At 39.2% G+C, this 18,243-nt stretch overlaps 1 protein-coding gene across 18 annotated transcripts in view; it reads left to right on the forward strand.

Moving 5' to 3' along the window:
• LOC101170273 (voltage-dependent P/Q-type calcium channel subunit alpha-1A) overlaps nt 1-18,243 on the forward strand; it is a 92,893-nt gene that overhangs the window by 17,301 nt on the left and 57,349 nt on the right. For all 18 annotated transcript variants that reach the window (XM_023957641.1, XM_023957626.1, XM_023957640.1 and 15 more), the window contains exons 2-9: nt 3,879-3,984; nt 4,829-4,968; nt 13,235-13,326; nt 14,390-14,542; nt 14,940-15,127; nt 16,431-16,534; nt 16,626-16,741; nt 18,105-18,149. In XM_023957641.1, coding sequence (XP_023813409.1) covers nt 3,879-3,984; nt 4,829-4,968; nt 13,235-13,326; nt 14,390-14,542; nt 14,940-15,127; nt 16,431-16,534; nt 16,626-16,741; nt 18,105-18,149 — 944 coding nt within the window. The remainder of the gene's footprint in view (nt 1-3,878; nt 3,985-4,828; nt 4,969-13,234; nt 13,327-14,389; nt 14,543-14,939; nt 15,128-16,430; nt 16,535-16,625; nt 16,742-18,104; nt 18,150-18,243) is intronic.

The following is an 18,243-nucleotide window of genomic DNA, read 5'->3' on the forward strand; positions in this document are numbered from 1 at the left end:
ATATCAACTAATGCTAAGAATTGCCTAATAATAATAGCCCCTTGACAACCGAATTTATGTCCAGCTGTGAAAAAAAAAATGCTTTCATGCAGATGCTACATTAAGGTAATTTTGGAGCCCAAGTGGTTTGATGAAGATTTACAGTAGGTGTCAAGGGGTTAAGATTTGATCTGATGAAGAGCAAAACTGTTTTTTAAAGTCTGTCTGTATTGTCTAGTTTTACTTGTGTTCATGCAGGAAAATTTGTAACCCGTGGCATATGTTTGGAAAGTGCATTGGTATTACCACATATAATAAAAAAAGGCATTTCATGAATGCAGAGCAGTGTGGCAGCAGTTTCCATGCATTTATGCATGCTGCATGGGACAGGATGATGCATGGTCTTCCATCCTATTTTTTCCCCAGCTCCGCATTTTCACGCACAAGTGTGTTGATGTGCAAGTGCAGTCCCTAACCTACTTCTTCCCGAGCATACGTGCCACTCAGCAGGAGAAAATACTGCAATCTTATCACACCCCTTTGTTATTTCTTGCTTTATTTCTCGATCAGCATTACTGTGCTCTTCCTCCATGCGCCTCTCTCCGCCCTATTGTTGTTTCCCTCCTCCCTCCTTCTCTCTTTTATTCTCCACCACTCACTCTTTTCATCCATGTCTGTGCCCACAGGACAATCTGTTTTTTTCTCTCTTTCATTTTAGTCGACCATATATTTTGCTTCTATCCAGCCATCTTATTTTTGGTTTGTTTGTGTCCTATTGCATTTGCTGACACCGCATCTCTCGTTTCTTCTCGCTATCTCATTTGATATTGAATGGAAATTGCCACAGGGGTGATTGATGGGCAGACTTTGGAGAAGAGAGGCGGTCTGAAAGAAGACAGGAAAGAGTGCAAGAATGCAGGAGTGAAAAAAAAACAGGGAAGAGAATGAAGAAGGGTGTTGGGAAAGAACACCTGGGAGTATAACGTGAAGATAGCAATGAAGGTAAAGATATATCATTAAGACACAGCCAAGAGCTTTACTGAAGAGGAGAGACTTTTGAAGAGAAAGTGACCATAAAGACTGTATGGGGCAATGGCAGACAAGGTTAATATAAGGCCAGTAATAGTGTGTGTGCATGTGCGTCATTTGGCTCCACTGCTGTACTCTGAGTGCCTCACTTCACTTTTCTTGGCCAGACACATTGGTCTGCAGGCTACAGTCCTTATTTCAATTTGAAAATGCACACGCACACCAACACCTCAAAAATAACACTGAGCAAGGATTTGCAGAAACAGTCAAATAGAAACAACAAATAAAACCTAAAGACCGTAACGGGGTAGGGCAAAATGTTGTAACCTCTGCTTCGTCCATTGCTTTTAAAGCTGGAACTGCTATTTTTAGCCTTTTAGAAAGAAGAAATTCATTATTGAAAGTGTATGGCAAAGTATGAGTCACCAGTTTTTTTCTAAACTATATGAGTCTATGCTATAATAAAGCCAGTCTGTTGCAAACATTGGACAGTTTATGCAGTCTAAAGGTTTGGATCACATTGATAGTTCAAAATCTATGTTTATCAGTTTTTAAAATCAGAGTTTGAACCATTTGTTGGTTTAGCTTAGAACAGAGAATCCACCTATGCATCTCTGCAGACAGAAAGAGTGCCCCGTTGTCTTCTGGCTGTCACAGGAAATGCAGAAACACGAGGTAAAAACAGCTTTACATTTATTTTTTTTTTGGGGGGGGGGGGGGGGGGGCAAGTAAAAGCCATTCAGTGATTAAGTACATATTTTAGACAAGATTCCTGTTCCTTTAATGAAAAAAAAGACCAGTCCTTTTTTGCATTACATATCTCCTCTTTATACGAACAAATTTACACACATTTAGTGCTGGAGCATTGAGGCTGATCAATGTCGTAGTCACAGCTGCCCCTACAGGTGGATTTGAGCTGGAAATGAGCAAATCTACGGGGCACTTAGGTCGTCAGCACAGAATTTAAGATCATAGCTTGCTTGTTGAGCCCGTAGAGCTAAAATGTTTATGCACATTTCTTTGCTACGGGCATGCAGGCAGGCGTCAGGTCAAAGTAAATACTTATACAGCACGTGAGGGTAGGTAAAATAGGTGAGATGCAGGCAAGTGCTATGGTGGTCACAGGGTAAGTGGTGAGCAAAGGAATGCATGTGTCACACTCACAGAGACGAATGGATTATTGTGGTCTGTTTGTGAAATTTTCACAAATGTATCAAAAATGACCCACATTAAAACCACGCAAAGAACACGTAAATTTACTTAGAATTTGAACCGTGCGTGACTATTGCACTGTTTATTTGGAATTTATTATATTAGTGACTCTGCATAAATAATGTAATTCTTATGTCATATGTGCTCCAATAAAAAAGTTATCCGTCGGTGGTACATGTGTAAACACACATAGACATATGTGGAACGGTCCTTGAAAGCCAAACATTTGCGTCTGCAAGTTATTAAAATGTAGTAATTGTGTATTTGTGAATTACGCATAAATTGCGTAATACTCAACCGACCAAAAGCTTTGAACAGCACAAAACCTAGTACATGTAAAGACCCATTGGACGAAACCCTTGACCTACAGTACACACCAAAATTTGGACACACCTTCCCATTCATTTGAATGAGAATCAGAATGAGAAAGTGTGTCGAAGCGTTTCGTCTACTGTACATATGCATACACTGAAGACGGACGAATGCAAGAAACACTTATGAGTTATAAGTTATATACATGACGCATGTATCATGCAGTACCAAAATTTCATACGTGGAAAATGTGCAAAATGTACGTACTGTGTGACACGGGCTTAATTGACTGAAGAATTGTCTGAAGCTTTAGGGTACCGTACGACCATGTTTCCCATACATCATAAGTGCCTGCAACTTACATCATCCTATCTAAAACTTTACAATAAACTTACCACAGGCATGACAATACCACATTCCATTTTCATGACATCCCTTAAATTGGCCGCACAAGCCTCCACTAAATACCTGCAGCACCTGTATGGATCAACCCTGCGTATGGGTGCATATTGATGGTCAAATATTGAGACTGGCTTCTTGTGATTGCCTTGACTGGGCAGTAAACGTTTCTAACGATTGACCTAATATGATGATTCACCCATCAGTTTTTCTACATATTTAGGAATTTCTAAGTGGAAAAACCATACAGGGGAATGATATGACAAAAATCACACAACTTTTGTGTAACTATGGTAGCAGGGGTTGGGTGAAGGTTGCGATGGAAAACAATGTTTCCATGAATAATTTTTGGAAATAAAAATGTAGTTAATTCTGAAACCTGTTCCATTTCCTGCAAGAGAGTTTTTGTATATCCCTCAATTAAAAACTTTATTTTTCTAGAATTATGATGATCCACAGTAGTAACCCTACAGACAAGTATTGAATTGGAATAAACACAATTGAGGATGTTTTTGCCCAAATACCAGTTTGTGTGGGACAAATACTAGGGGCATAACAGTTGTTTTTTGGGGTTTTTGTTTTTTTCTGTTTTTTAAGGGCTCCTTAATGCCAGTTGAGCGGCTGTGGACGGCCGTGGTGCAGCGGTAGGGCCAATGACCCATGATCGTAAGATTGCAGGTTCGATTACCGCCTTGCGCGCCCATGTGTCGAAGTGTCCTTGGGCAAGACACTGAACCCCACCTTGCCTCTGGTGGGAGGTTGGCGCCAGTGTTCGGCAGCATCAGTGTGTGAATGTGTGTGTGCATGGGTGAATCGGTCTGTGACTAAAAAGCGCTTTGGGCATTTGAAAGAGGGTGAAAAGCGCTATATAAGTATATGCCATTTACCATTTAATGTTGACTTTGTTGTGAAAAAAACTGTGTTTTTCCTTAACTGATCCTTCTCACTCCATTTGAGTGGATGATCCTAGCCACCATCATTGCAAACTGCATCGTCCTCGCTCTGGAACAACATTTGCCTGATGGAGACAAGACGCCACTGTCTGAACGCCTGGTGAGTCACACTGATGCATGTGTAAAGTGTGTGCACAATCCTGTACGTGAGCATGTTTAAATTCAGATTACTGGAGTCCATTGATGATAAAGAGTTCTCCAGGTCTGCTTGATGTAAATGAGTGAACAACAGAATGCTGTTTAAAATTTTTGTATTCTCTGTAAAATCATCTCTGATATTGTTGCAGGTAATGTGCGTCAGGCTACCTTCCTGTTGACCCAGACCCAAACTAAGCATCAACTGAAAGACTGAAATACTGTCATGTCAGCAGATGCTTTTAATCTCTTATTTTCAAGATAAAACTTTTTCCTCTGCGAGTTCTCCTAGAAAGACTGTCATCTGTTTGGATCATTTCAGTGATTCTTGTTTACTTTTGAACCCCAAATTCTCGGTGTGCTCCAAAAGCTCCAAACAGAATGGTGCTAGTTAACACATATTCCGATCAAACCCCTGTCCCAGTACCTTTTAGAACTCAGATAGTACAACTTATCCATATCCTATGTATTGGTAACATGATGTCCATGTAAATGTGGATACCAATGAAAGATCTGTTTTGCACACCTGCTGACGATCAGCTCTTTTGGTGTGTTCAATTAGCAGCACCTGGCTGCCATTTACACACTTAATATCAATACATCGCCTATGCAGCCCACTTGTTTTTCAACTGTCTGCATTTTGTAGTTTTACATCAAATAATCAGAAGTTGTGCCAATATTTTCCAAATGACGAATGATCTTTTTAGATTAGTCATTTTACTTTTGTTTGTTTTCTCTGCAGTAATTCACATGTCTATATTGGCCGGTTAAATACTTCCTTTCTTTTTTTCTTTCGTGTTCTCCCCTAGGACGATACAGAGCCGTACTTCATTGGGATCTTTTGTTTCGAGTCGGGGATAAAGATTCTGGCGCTTGGGTTTGCCTTCCATAAGAACTCCTACCTGAGAAATGGCTGGAATGTCATGGATTTTGTAGTTGTGCTCACAGGGTAAGTGGCGAGCAAAAGAATGCCTGTGGCACACTCACACACAAAAAAGAAAAAAATGCACTCTACACCTGCATGGGTCACAATACAACATAGACTTTCCCTTTAGATTTGCTTCTCATGGAATCACAAAGCCATTTGTGGTGTGTGTATGTCTGTGTGTTGTCAGTGTGTTGGTGTCCTTTCCCTCTACCCCCCCTCACCCTAATGAATGGGCCCCATTCTAGGCAAGGCAGTGATCAGATCACAGAGTGGAGCTGCAGGCAGCCGGCAGCCTGGGTAGCTAACAAATGTCACTTCAGTATAGAGAGAGGCACGAGGGGAAGGGTGAGGGGCACAGATGGAGAGAACATGGAAGAGGAGGCAAGATCAGGGCTCCTAAGAATAAAGTGCACATGTTGCCGGCCGAGAGGAGAAAAGGGCCAAAAAGCAGAGAAAAAAGCAGGAAAATTACATACAAATAAATGGGTAAATAAAATCAAAAGAAAACTTGTTTTGATGCACATTTTCTAAAATTTCTCCTCACATTTGATTCATTAGACTATCATTTTGAAATTTGAGTGTGACAATTGGTTGTATACAAGAACAGAATTGAAAGAGTGTGACGTCACCCTTAGAGAATGGCTAACCGCATTCCACACCATAGGGTGCACCGGATTATAAGGGGCACCGTCAATGAAAGGTCCTTTTCAAACTTACCCTTATGTTATGTATATGGCACATTAAGTTAGACAAAACAGTCTGAGATAAGTCAGTCATTCAGACTTTATTAATCGTGTTCACAGTAAGTCTAGAATTTGTTTGTGATGCACGTTAGCCACATTAGCAGAGTTAGCCATGTTAGGTTATTCACCACACCTTTAACTCCAAACCTTGTTGGAAACATGTAAATAAACTGACTGACAACGCTGAAACAATCGTTACTGTGACTATGTTAACTTCCAACCTTAACATGCAAACAGACAATGTCCAACATAGACACACCTTATTCATAATAACACCCACCGTTGTTTGCAAATCGTTAAAAATAACTGTCTGACATTTTGCACAACAGTAAGCACAACCAGAACAAATCCATATATAAGGTGCTCCTGATTATAAAGCCCACTGTTGATTTTTTAATAAAAATTATTTTTCTAAGTGCGCCTTATGGTGCGGAAAGTACAAATACTTCCGGGTCCAACCAAAACAAGTCAATTCAGTTGCTATTATTTTTGCGATACGGACGCCGCCATGTTAGAGAAAGACAACTTCAGTGAGCAGTTAATAGTAAAAGTAGATCTGAGCCAACTCTCACCAATCAGGAGTGAGCTAGCTGGAAGTTGACACCCCTATCACTTGAAAGTGGGCTCCTGAGAATCTGTCAATCAAGCGTTTCGAACATTTGATGCAGGGCCCAATAGGCACCAAATGCCTATCGAGGTCTCTGCTTGGCTAGTTCATAACTTGAATAACTTGCAGTAAAGAAAGAATTTCATGAAAAAAAAGTTGGATCAACAAGAAAGGCAGCATAGCAAAAATGGTTAATCTGAAATATAATGACTAAGTAAAAGCTGTTTATTTCTCAATAGAAGTCTATATGATTTTAGCTTCTTGGAGCTGGTATGCACTTCCTGTTTGGAACGTCAAGTGGGAGGGGTCACTCAAGTCAAGTTCTCTCATATAATCAATGGTGACAACACTGACTCCAGTACAACTGTGCGATGTCTTAAAACTGTTCTGCTTCTTTGCTGACACAGCATTGTGTCTGTCTTCTGTTGGGATTTTTTTTCTCCTTCTCTTTTGCTCCCAGCCTCACAACGACAATTACACAAACACACACACAGACTGATTAGTCAGTCTGGCAGTATGGCCTAATGCTTTAATAAGAGCAATCATGATGCCATTCTGTCACAGCAGAGTGACTGTAAAGAGGGAAGAAAGGTGAGAAGACAAGTGTCAACGTGGCAACATGGAGTGATCATGGAGGAGGTAAAATCCAGGATTACAGAAGTCTTCTTAAAACACTCTGTGAACACTTAATTCATCAGAATGTTTTAAGATATTACTATTTATCAACCCTCCGTCCACCTTTAAATATGCCAAATTCTACTATTGGACCTACGAGACCATCAATAATTGAACACAAAAAGAAAATGTAAAATATCTTGGAGATAAACGAGCAACAGATGCAGAAGAAAATCAAGAAAAGATTGTCACAATGTAGTGCGAGAGGTGACTAATTACTCTGGGCACCCATAGACAAACAGTGAAAAAGGACAATCTGTTCAAACGGATGCATCTTGAGGTGTTATTAGCCAGTGCCGCTGCGAAGAAAGAACATTGCCCGATGAATTAAATGTCTGAAAATGAGAAAAGACAAATGCATCATTACAGAGATGAAACTTCGAAACCGCAGAGAAAAGAAGGTCATTTTGCAGGAATATTAACAAAGGGGTTATGTGGTCAGTCTGAGCATAACAAAGGTCCAAAATCTTATAAAAGGTACATACTTTTGTCACAAGATGCCTGCGTTTATTTGTTTTTCATTTCAAGCTGTTAAAATTTTTCAATTTTGTTTTGGATTAATGTAACGTGGGAGTTTAGGCTTTTCTAGGTTGTTTAATACTCTCAGTATTAAACAACCTAGAAGGCAAATCAAATACAGTCCAGCTTGACAGGAATTGATCCGACCTGTGGTCTATCAAGCGGCCAAGTGTCAGTCAGTGTCAGACGCTTCACAGGAGTGTCAACACACACGTTTCTTTTTAAAGCAGAGCTCTGTTGGACTGAACTGTCACACATAATATTCGCTTACACTAACAGCGTTGCAGGTCAATGGGAGCTGCTCAGCGGAGGACAAACAGACCTAGTCATCCTGGTCAGTAAAAATTTGTATTTACTGTAATCAACTCAAGTAAATCTGACACGTATTTTGATGACAAAAACATTAGTGACTGTCAAGAGGTATTTTAAGATAACCTCAGTTACTGTAGCAACAACCTACAGACAAAATAAAAATAAACAAATTAAGTCAAAAAGTTATACTATAACTTTGTTTAAAAACGTATTTTCCAAAAGTGATTAATTTTTGATTTTGTTGTTTTTTTTGCACATTTTTTCTGATAAAATATGTTCAAATAATTGAATCAATTTTAAACCCAACATAAAGAACATGTACTGTACTATCTTTAAAGTCCCACTCCGAACATCTTTTGATCAATTGTGAAAAGCATTTCCAGTGGTTTTTTAGATATGATTATGATTATTATGATTATAAAAAAAAAGATGTATGTCCTTCATCGTTAGAAAAATGTTTTAAGCTCTTGTTAAAAGTACAAAAAACTAAATGTTTAGCGTCTATTCATAAATTCACACCTTTCAAATTTCTCTGAATGGAGGTTATGTCTTTAGAAGTTCATTTCTTTGAAGATGAAAAAGTACTTGGCCTTTCTTCTTACCTTTGGTGGAAAGCTTTGATTGACCAGAGTGCTCGCACACACGTGTGTACGGATGCAGAAACATTTCCACTTCAAACATCCTTTCCATTTCCAGACATACAAAAAAACACACAAATGGCACTAACATGTCTGAATAGAATGGGAGATTTTTGGAATGAATAGTACGAGTAATTTTTTTTTTTGGGAGTCTTGGTTTGGCTGTACTAGAGTTTTTGTTTTTGTTTTTTTGACCTACTTGTGAATTGCCACAGTGGTTTTCCACTGGACATGAACTGGCTGTTATTATACCCAATATTGATTACGTGTCTCAGTTTATACCTCTTAGTACTAGGCCATTAATTTTCTTGTGATATAAAATTATACAAAACAGCTACAGAAGTTGTATAAAAAAATTCTTTGCAAAATTGAATTCTATTATACCTTGTTTATTACCTAAAGAGGTTTATAGAAAAATATTGGTGGTTTCTATTTGCCTCCCAGATGCGTAATTGTAAAGAGCCAGCTGCAATTGGAATTAAAAAAGGTTTACATTGTAGGTCAGGTGGATAATCACTGGACTGACAAATCAGTGCCTACGATCACTCAATGTAACAGTTGTAAAAGCAGCGATTTGCCGTTGTTTGCCACAGCTTTAAACTGTCAGGGGAACATGTGGAAAACAGTTTGTGCTGTCAGGTAACTGTGTCACCCACTGCACCATGGTCCTACCCTTAAGGAGTGTGTCTCCCAGTTTAAAATGTGTATTGAGGTTGGTGTAAAATATTATTGAAACTCCCTACAGCTTTACCACTAATAAGTAATTACAGTTTAGACCAATTTAGAGTTACTACCTTCGTTATGTAATGGACTGCTGTTATTTTCTTTACTTTGTTGAAGTTGAATCAGATTGGAAGACAAGGAAACGAATAAAATTATAAGGTTTGAGATACATTTACGATGTTTACAGAAGAGGGGGGGGTAGGATATTTAATAAGATTAAAAGTTAGTTTGCTGATCTCATATCGGTTTTGCATGTATTTTTATTGTAAGAGGTACAGCAGACAGCATATCCATCCTGATGGGAGCAAGTTTTCTTTTGAATGGTTTGTCCACATGACCTAATTTCCTGTGTGCTCGTTCATAAATCGTTTTCACTCAATAATTTGTCCATTTTCTGTCTTGTTGCGTGCAGTCGTGCGCTCACCTGTAAATGTGGCAAAGCATTTACATTAAATAGAGAAGCAGATGAAGAAAAAAAAAAGCAATCAATCTGGCACATCCCTTGGCCCTGTTGCCAAGGAGATGCAGAGATTCTATCAATGAGCCAAGGTCCCTGTTGCCATGGGAACACTTATGAATGAGAAAGGGGCCAGTAACCGTGGAGACGGTGTGTATGAGGAACTGCCTCATCAGTCTGACAATGCTCATGACGGTCGATGCTGTTTGGGAACAGGATTCTGGATCATCATTACCATCGTCATCACTGTTGTCGCCATCATCATCATCAAAATTGAAATATTCAAAATCCAAAATCCTGTGTTTTATGTATTCACGGCCATACATCCTTCATAGTTTACCCTAAGTGTTGTCTTTCATAACAAGAAATTCTGTAACGAGCTATACCCTGTTTCTCACAGTCTGCATTAGTTCTGGGAATATTGTTTTGTTTAAAATGTTCTTTTCATTGCATCATTTTACCATTCAGTTTTCTACGATTTGCACATATCTCTTCCTTCTTTATCAATATGTGTATAGTTGTCTGCATTGGGTAACATTTTTTAATTTTCTAGTAGTCTGTGATAACAAATGAATTTTAGGCTATGTAGAAAATGATCATTATTATCTGAATCAGTGCTACTCTCTATCGGTGTACACCGGCCGAGGCAGCAAGTAATTTGAACCCAACCAGTCAATGTCAGACTTTTCGTTTCTCTCCTGCAATGACTTGAGCTCAGCTGTTCCCAACATTTCTCAGCTACACATCAGTTTAGTGTGAAACTATGGCGTTTCATCGCTGCCATCAATTGAACGAGCGTAAAGATAACTGAGCGAGTGCATTCAGAAACAGAGTGAGCGAACTTTACAACTGCGCAATGGCAATGCTAACCAAGCGACCATGCATTTTACAACTGCACGATTGCAGTCCTGACTGAGCGGTGTTCCTGCTCGCTAGACTGGGACACTGGTTTATGTTACCATGAATGATATCTAAAAGAAGTTAAATTTCCAAAACAACCACATTTTAAGTTCAATAAAGGCCTGTTCACACCGGGACAAATTTTGCACGCGATATTCGCCGACGTTTAACGCCTCGTGACTAAACAAAGTCACCAATGTGAGTTTGCACACCGACGCTAAAACCGCCACGCGTAAAAGTGTCATTTTTTTAAAAACGCCTCGGGTTCGTTTTTTTGGTTTGACTCACCGTGTCAAAAACTATACGACCAATGAGAATGGTGCTTTTGCACACGTGTCTGGAGCTTCTGAAGTTACAGTAAAACACAACTTGGGGGGCTCAAACTGTCTTGCTGAGCACACATACGTAACGGCGAAGAAGCTATACGCCAGGTAGCGTCTACACTGCTGACGAAGACGAAGAAGGCGAACTCACTGACGGACATTCTAAAGTATCCCCAAAAACGCTCCTGATACATTTTCAGCTCTTGTACCAGTCGATAAAACTCCCCATGTTCTTCTCCTCTCGTAACTATGGCATGTACCCAAAGTCAGCGTCTTTTCCGGCGTCTTTCATCATTCAACAGAACAATAATTTCTTCATCGCTGGAGCTGGAGCTAGAGCTACTGGTGCTGGAAATATTCATGTTTTCTTTGTATGATTCTGACAATCCCGTAAATTCTTGCTCTCTTCTTCTGAGTGAAAAGCGAGTTTAAGAAGCGTAAAGTTGTGCAGCGCCACCTTGTGTACAGGGGTATTTCTCTTTTACATTAAGCGCCATCTAATGTCAGGGAATGAATTTGCATGTTCACTTGGCTCATCGTCAGTGAAAATCACTTGGGTGTGAACACAAAAAACGTGTTGAAAAACGCTGGCGAATAACGTGCGCTGATATTCGTCCCGGTGTGTACGGCCCTTTAGGCTTTCACACAGCGGTCCCTCCAACATGAACACTAGATACTCGGCAGGTGGTGGAAAAAACTTCATTTTCTGACATCACACTACACTCTGGGAAGGCAGTTGAAAACCATTTAGAAAACACATAACCTAAAGGACTCTTTACTAATAGGGGGTGTTATGAAAGCCCTGCTTGTTCTGTCAGTAGATTTCAGCTCTTCTACAGTGTTGGGTCTGATGTATTTCACCCTTCTGTTCACAATATTCCATAGATTCTTGATGGGACTTTGGTCAAATTCAGGAATGGTGTCCAAACCAGGATTTGGTACTTCTGATAACACAGACTGTCAAATTCAGCTGGTAATAGTTACATAAGGATAACCATAACCATGAGGGGCGACCATGGTGCAGAGAGGGGTTGACCTCTGATATGAACTGTAGGTTTGGTTCCCACCTTGTCTGTCCATGTGTCAAAGGGTCCTTGGGCAAGACACAGAACGTCACATTGCTCCTGATGACCAGATGTTAGCCATCAGTGTGTGAATGTGTGTGTGCATGGGTGAATTGGAATGTGAAGCACGTTGGGCTTTCAAGAAAGTTTGCAAAGTACTGTGTAAGTACACTCCATTACCATAAAGATGGCCAGGTGAAGGGAGTATGAAATTCTTTCAAACTTCCCTTTATTTGGCTGCTCCATAAAACACAGTAAACCAAATATAGATTCTTAAACAAAAGCTAACTTTTTTTACCCGTGTGCATTCCTCATCCAGGATGGCTGTCACCATCTTCTGGACCTGTAGGTCTGCAGCTTTCCCAAAGACAGGTTAAACAAAGATGTCTCCTTTAACCAATGTCACAAGTGTCTTCAAACCTAGAGGGACAACAGACACTGTGCTATTCGGTGACACTTTGTGTTCCACACTGTACATGGATCAGGAGATTATAAGGGAAGTCATAGACATTCTTTTTTAGGTCATTTTGAATTCTAAATAATGACAAAGTCTAATTTAATAGCCCCAACTCAATGTTGCTTTATTCCCTTTAGCTAATTTGTAGTATTTGAAGTGAAGCCGGTGGAGCTGTAATTTAGGCTCGGCTGTGTCACTGAGCATTTTCAAAGAACTGCAGAGTAGAAATGTGTCCGAAAGTCGACAGGAAGGAGGGAAAAGCAGGAAGTTGGATGATTCACTGTGAGTCAGCCGGTAGGACGGGCTGGGAGTCTGGCACCAGGTGGAAACATCTTAACCTTCTCAATCTGTTTTACTGTGTTTTTGTCTAGATCGCGCTGATTAAGGCCATGTAGCTCAGGAAATGTGTGAACTGCAGCCAGATTACAAGAGGAAAAATTTTCTAACGTACCCAATAAAATAGGCGAGTCAGCATTTGTGATTCACACCATCTGCCAGCACCGCCTCTCTTTGCTGTTTCAGTTTCTCTCTTCTTTCTCCCGTTTGTCCATTCCTCTGCGTTTCTCCATCTATCTCCGTTCTCCTTTAGCAGTCCCTCCCTCATTCTGATACAGAGCACCATCCCTTCTGCGCGCCCCTCCCACATCCTGATACACTTCTCTGTCTTACTTCACTTGTCAGCCGTATTGATCAGCGCAGCTCGTACAGGATTTACATACAGTGCTCACCCACCCACTTGTAATGGCCTGGCATGGGGTTGTGTGTGAGAGACAGCGAGAAGCTGAGAGGTTGACTGACAGTGACAAGCCCGGCTCCTTAAATATCGATTCACTGTGCATATTTCTGTGCGTTTGTCTTTTTCCTTGCAGGATTCTGTCCACTGTGGGTTCAGATTTCGACTTGCGAACCCTCCGAGCTGTGAGAGTTTTGAGGCCTCTCAAGCTGGTGTCTGGCATTCCAAGTAAGTCGCAAGCAACCATTTAAGCATCAAAATTATAGAACAAAATATCCATTCTTACTTTTGCCGTCTTAAAAAAAATCTAGGTTTTCTTAACCATAAGAAGTTTAGCAGATAAAATTGTTTCAAATAGAAAAGAGGAAAATTGGATGTTTAGTGGAACTTTGATGCTTTAATGTTTTGTGTAACAAAACCAACTCTTGTGAGCAAACCTTGTTCATTTTTAAATGTCATGGTGGTCCCAATGCTACTGCAGTATTATTAATAGCATGTTCTCCACTACAGGCCTAACAGACCAGCACCTCCTCGTCAAAATACTTTTTTTTTTGGGGGGGGGGGGGGGGGTTAATCCCAACAGTGTTTCAGCAAACGATGTGGTGGATTACAAATTAAAAAAATTTTATACGTCTTTAATACAAGAAAACTATGACCAATTGTTTATAATTTATACGGTCTTAACCTAATTTAAATTCTAGCTATCCTAAGCCATTTGAATTTTTACCTTGTTTTACTGTTTTCCCTTCATTTTTTCTTTTTTTTTAGTGCCTAAGGGTAGTAACCTTTGTCTTTTTCTATCTAGAGCTTTAACGTTAACAGAAAAAAATTTGCTTTGTGAAAGTTTTATGCTAAGACTTCCTACACCATTTGTTTGGTTGTGAAAAAGAAAAATTGATAAAAGCCTTTAGATTGGCTTCTCAGGTTCAGGTTCCTTGTTATGTGGAGCTACATAGGAAGTCCTAAATAGGATTTGTGAGGCATGCTGTGTGGGAAGATTTTAGCAATAATTGCAAAACGTGATAACAACAACAAAACAAGGCAGTTACAGATGCAAAAGAATTTAGGAAACTCTACAGAATCTGTCCTTTATAGTCTCACAGCAGACTGGAATTGTCTTAAATGTAATTTATATTTTGCTATTCAAATTTTAGTACTAATTTCCACAATTTTTTGCATCAGGTGTTATCCTCTGTTTCATTTGTCTACACGTTTATTGAAATTGAAATGACGTATAGGACTATTTAAATTCAAAGAAAATAAACCCCATACATTTGTGTTTTCTGTCCAGGCTTACAGGTTGTGCTGAAATCCATTATGAAAGCCATGATTCCTCTGCTGCAAATTGGCCTGCTCCTTTTCTTTGCCATCCTCATGTTTGCCATCATCGGGTTGGAGTTCTACATTGGCAAATTCCACTCAACCTGCTTTGACAATCATACAGGTAAAAAAAAATGCATGTAAATGTGTTTCTTAATCAGTATTTAGTGGTAATACTTCACCAGAGAGAGAAAAAGTAACTTTTTTTTAGTTTGAGGGACAGTTTATGTGACTGAAACAATTAAAAGAGAAATTCTTTGAGGTTTTAATACAATAATAGCATATCTGGTTTTAAATATTTTATGTTTTTTGAAAAATGTTCTTTGATTCCTGTAGCTTGTTTAGTCTGTTGCGCTTGTGAAGGATTTTGGTCCTTTGAATGATCAGAAGAGGTGTTTAAAAGCTTATTTTGGTCATGATTATGCATTGTTAATATATATTTATTTAATCCAACATAATATTTTGTTTTTTTCTGCAGTTTTTTTGTCCTAATAAACATTCCCCTTTCAACACATATTCAGATGAGATTCGGGAAGAGTTTCCATGTGGAACAGAACCTCCATCTCGGCTGTGTCCAGAGGGGACCACTTGCAAAAAATACTGGTTAGGACCAAACCACGGCATCACCCAGTTTGACAACATCCTGTTTGCTATTCTCACCGTCTTCCAGTGTATCACCATGGAGGGCTGGACTGAACTGCTCTACTATGTACGTATCTAGACCCTTGAACCAAGTTTAATTGCAAACCAGGCAGGAAATTAGAAAAATACTCCCAAAGTCATGAAACTAAAACAAGTTTGACAGTGATTTTCACAGCTTTTAGCTTCAGAATTAATACTGTTTCCTTTCAAATTGATTGAAAGGATTTATACGTCTGAACTTATTAACTTTAAATAGAAAATACTGCTATCAAATGGGCTCAAAGACACATCTGGAGACAGAGATGTCTCAAGACCAAAGCTGACTGGCTCCCCTCAGGTTCAACGGTTGCTATGCAGACCAGAGATAAGGGTCTTTGAGGACTGTTGTTGCCGTTTCTTTTCCCTTCTCTTCAAGTTTTGCTTCCCGTTGTTTTTTTGTTTGTTTTATTGTGATCTCTTTCTAACGATCCCTGCCTTCAATCCTGTCCCCCTTCCTTCATCTCTTTCCTTCTTGGGTCGCTTCTTCCTGATCCTGCTCTATATTTAAAAGGGGCTGTTCAGCCCAAGTTATTCTTGCAGCTGATGGGAAAAGAAGCAATAAAAGTTTAATGGTAGAAAAGGAAGAAAAAAAAAGGTCTGTAGTACACTGGGTGCACAGCAGCTTATATGCAGGAATGGGGAATGAAAAAAAGAGGGTGATAGAGAGCAGAACACTAAAGTTCAGACCAGAAGCAGGGTTTCTGGATACAAATAAGAATTTAGTAAATAATCAATGTTGAGTCAGATAAAAAGGTAATCGGAGGACAATTGGAAGGAAAGATGGTAAGATGAGGGATCGGAAGTAAAAGGTATGGGCTAAAAAGTTTACAAAATCCTTTCTTTTAACCTAAGCAAACCCCATAAATGCCTCCTTATCATCTATTAGTGAACAAATATTCTCGATTAAGCCATGTTTTTCATCATGTAATCTTTAAATGTATGTAAATGATGTATCTTAAGGGAGTTTAAGGCTAATTAAAACACATTAAATATGCATTTTACTGATGTTTATGTACATACTGTAAATGGCAAAAAGAAAACAAAATGCTTACAGCATATTTAAGCTTGTTTTTTTTTTTGCCTCAAGCAGCCTTGTGCAATTAAAACCACAACACACTGTCTCTCACCTTGTCTCGTTATTGATTTTCCAACACCAGCCAATCGCTACTGTATATTAAAACACATTAAACAGTAATGTTATCTATGAGTCTTTTTTTTTTAATTAATAGTTAAAACATCAAGTAAATTGTATTTCTAGCTTGTTGTATGTTGCTGTTGTGGTTTTTGCATGAGTAAAAAAAAAAGATCACACTTTTTGATGTTTGTTTCAGAGCAATGACGCCTCAGGGAGTGCATGGAACTGGATGTACTTCATCCCCCTCATTATCATTGGCTCCTTCTTTATGCTTAACTTGGTGCTCGGTGTGTTGTCGGGGTAAGAGCCAGGTTTTTTGAAAGGTGTTCCCCAAACGTTTGAAAAAATTCTAATCAACTTTTTGAGCAACAATTTGCTTGTGTGACTGCAGGGAGTTTGCCAAAGAGCGAGAGCGTGTGGAGAACAGGAGTGAGTTCCTGAAGCTCAGAAGGCAGCAGCAGATCGAAAGGGAACTCAATGGTTACCTGGAGTGGATCTGCAAAGCTGGTTAGTGAGACTTTACTGCAAATGCGCTCATGGCGGAAAGAAAACTATGATTCTTTATTGTAAAGGTCATTGCTTCCACCGTCATGCATAGTTTTGGTAAACAGTTCTGATAACATGTCCTTCTTTTCAAATCTGCACTTACACTTTGCCTAACCGTTGAAGCCTTCTCATCAATTTGATCCTTTCTCTCCAATCACTGAAGATTTGCTTGTCTTGACATTTGCCATCAAGCTAAAAATGCCTTAAAGTCCCACTACAATCACCTTTTGATCTATTTTTAAGTGTTCCCAGTGGTCTTTTATTCAGGATTATGTTGTTTTTGAGCCAAAAAAAAAAAGCTATGCTAGGACATAGTTTCTGCAGAGTGGCTTTAGTTCATTAGAATTTTGCTTCTAAATTGTTGGAGGGATTGTTGGAATAGAGTAAGCCCATACATACTTCCCATCATCCATCTGTATACACGCTTTCCTGCTAGCGTACAACCCCTCACAACCCCCACCTAACATTACTGGTGCAACAAAATGGCGTGCGATGTTGGAGCTTTCCAGCCGTACGGTTTTAAGCCAGGTGCCAGCTCATATAAGGCAAATGAAGACGTACACAGATCTAGAGTCGTCTAGAGTGGATGCATCAAAATGGAGGAGGAGGGAGCTTGTGGCTTGCTGTAGTAACATCTAGGTCACACCTACAAGTATAAAGCATGATAAAACAATAATTAAACATATCGGGATAGAACTTTCAGACAGTAAAATGAGTTAGACTATTATTTTGAAGGGTCTGAAATTAACACACACCAGTTTTGAACATTTTCTCCTCTTTGGCGAGTAAAAGTTTGAAGGTTAGTCGCCACATGGCGAGTAAATGATTGCGTAGACTTGGTCATGTTATTAGCTCTCCTTTCTTTTTTTCCTCTCCTCCTCTGCTGTCTCCATGCGAGATAAACAAACGCACATGAGACACGCCCCTTCCCCGCAGTCACTTCACCTTCAAAAAACTATATGGTGATGTAAAAAAAATTCGATATCGCCTAGCCCTACCTATAAGCTTTTTCAACCATTTTTTCATTTGCTCCTGATTCACAATGATTTGAAAAAAGAAATACTCAGAAAAGCAATTTTAGGATTAATTTATTTAAGATATGTCCTCTAATATATTAATATATTGTAAAATACCTCAAGAACATGTTAAAAACACTCTTTTCAGCAGAGTGGGTCTTTAAGTCTTTCTCACACACTTGAGAGAGAAAAAACCTTTTGGGTAACCACAGTTATCTCCAGATGTCTTCTAAGGTTGCTGTTCCTGTGAAAGTTGTGAAGCATAAATGTGTAAACGCTAACATTTTGTTTGTGATTGTGTTTTGTAGAGGAAGTTATCTTGGCAGATGATGAAAATGAAAATGAATATGATGGTATGAGCTCACAAACTTGAAACACATTTTTTTCCCCTTAATAATTTTGATGAATGAACACTTTAAAAAGAGGAGATCAGTAGAAATATTGGGT

The sequence above is a fragment of the Oryzias latipes genome, chromosome 8 (assembly GCF_002234675.1).
Source record: "Oryzias latipes chromosome 8, ASM223467v1".
NCBI classification, from domain to species: Eukaryota; Metazoa; Chordata; class Actinopteri; order Beloniformes; family Adrianichthyidae; genus Oryzias; species Oryzias latipes.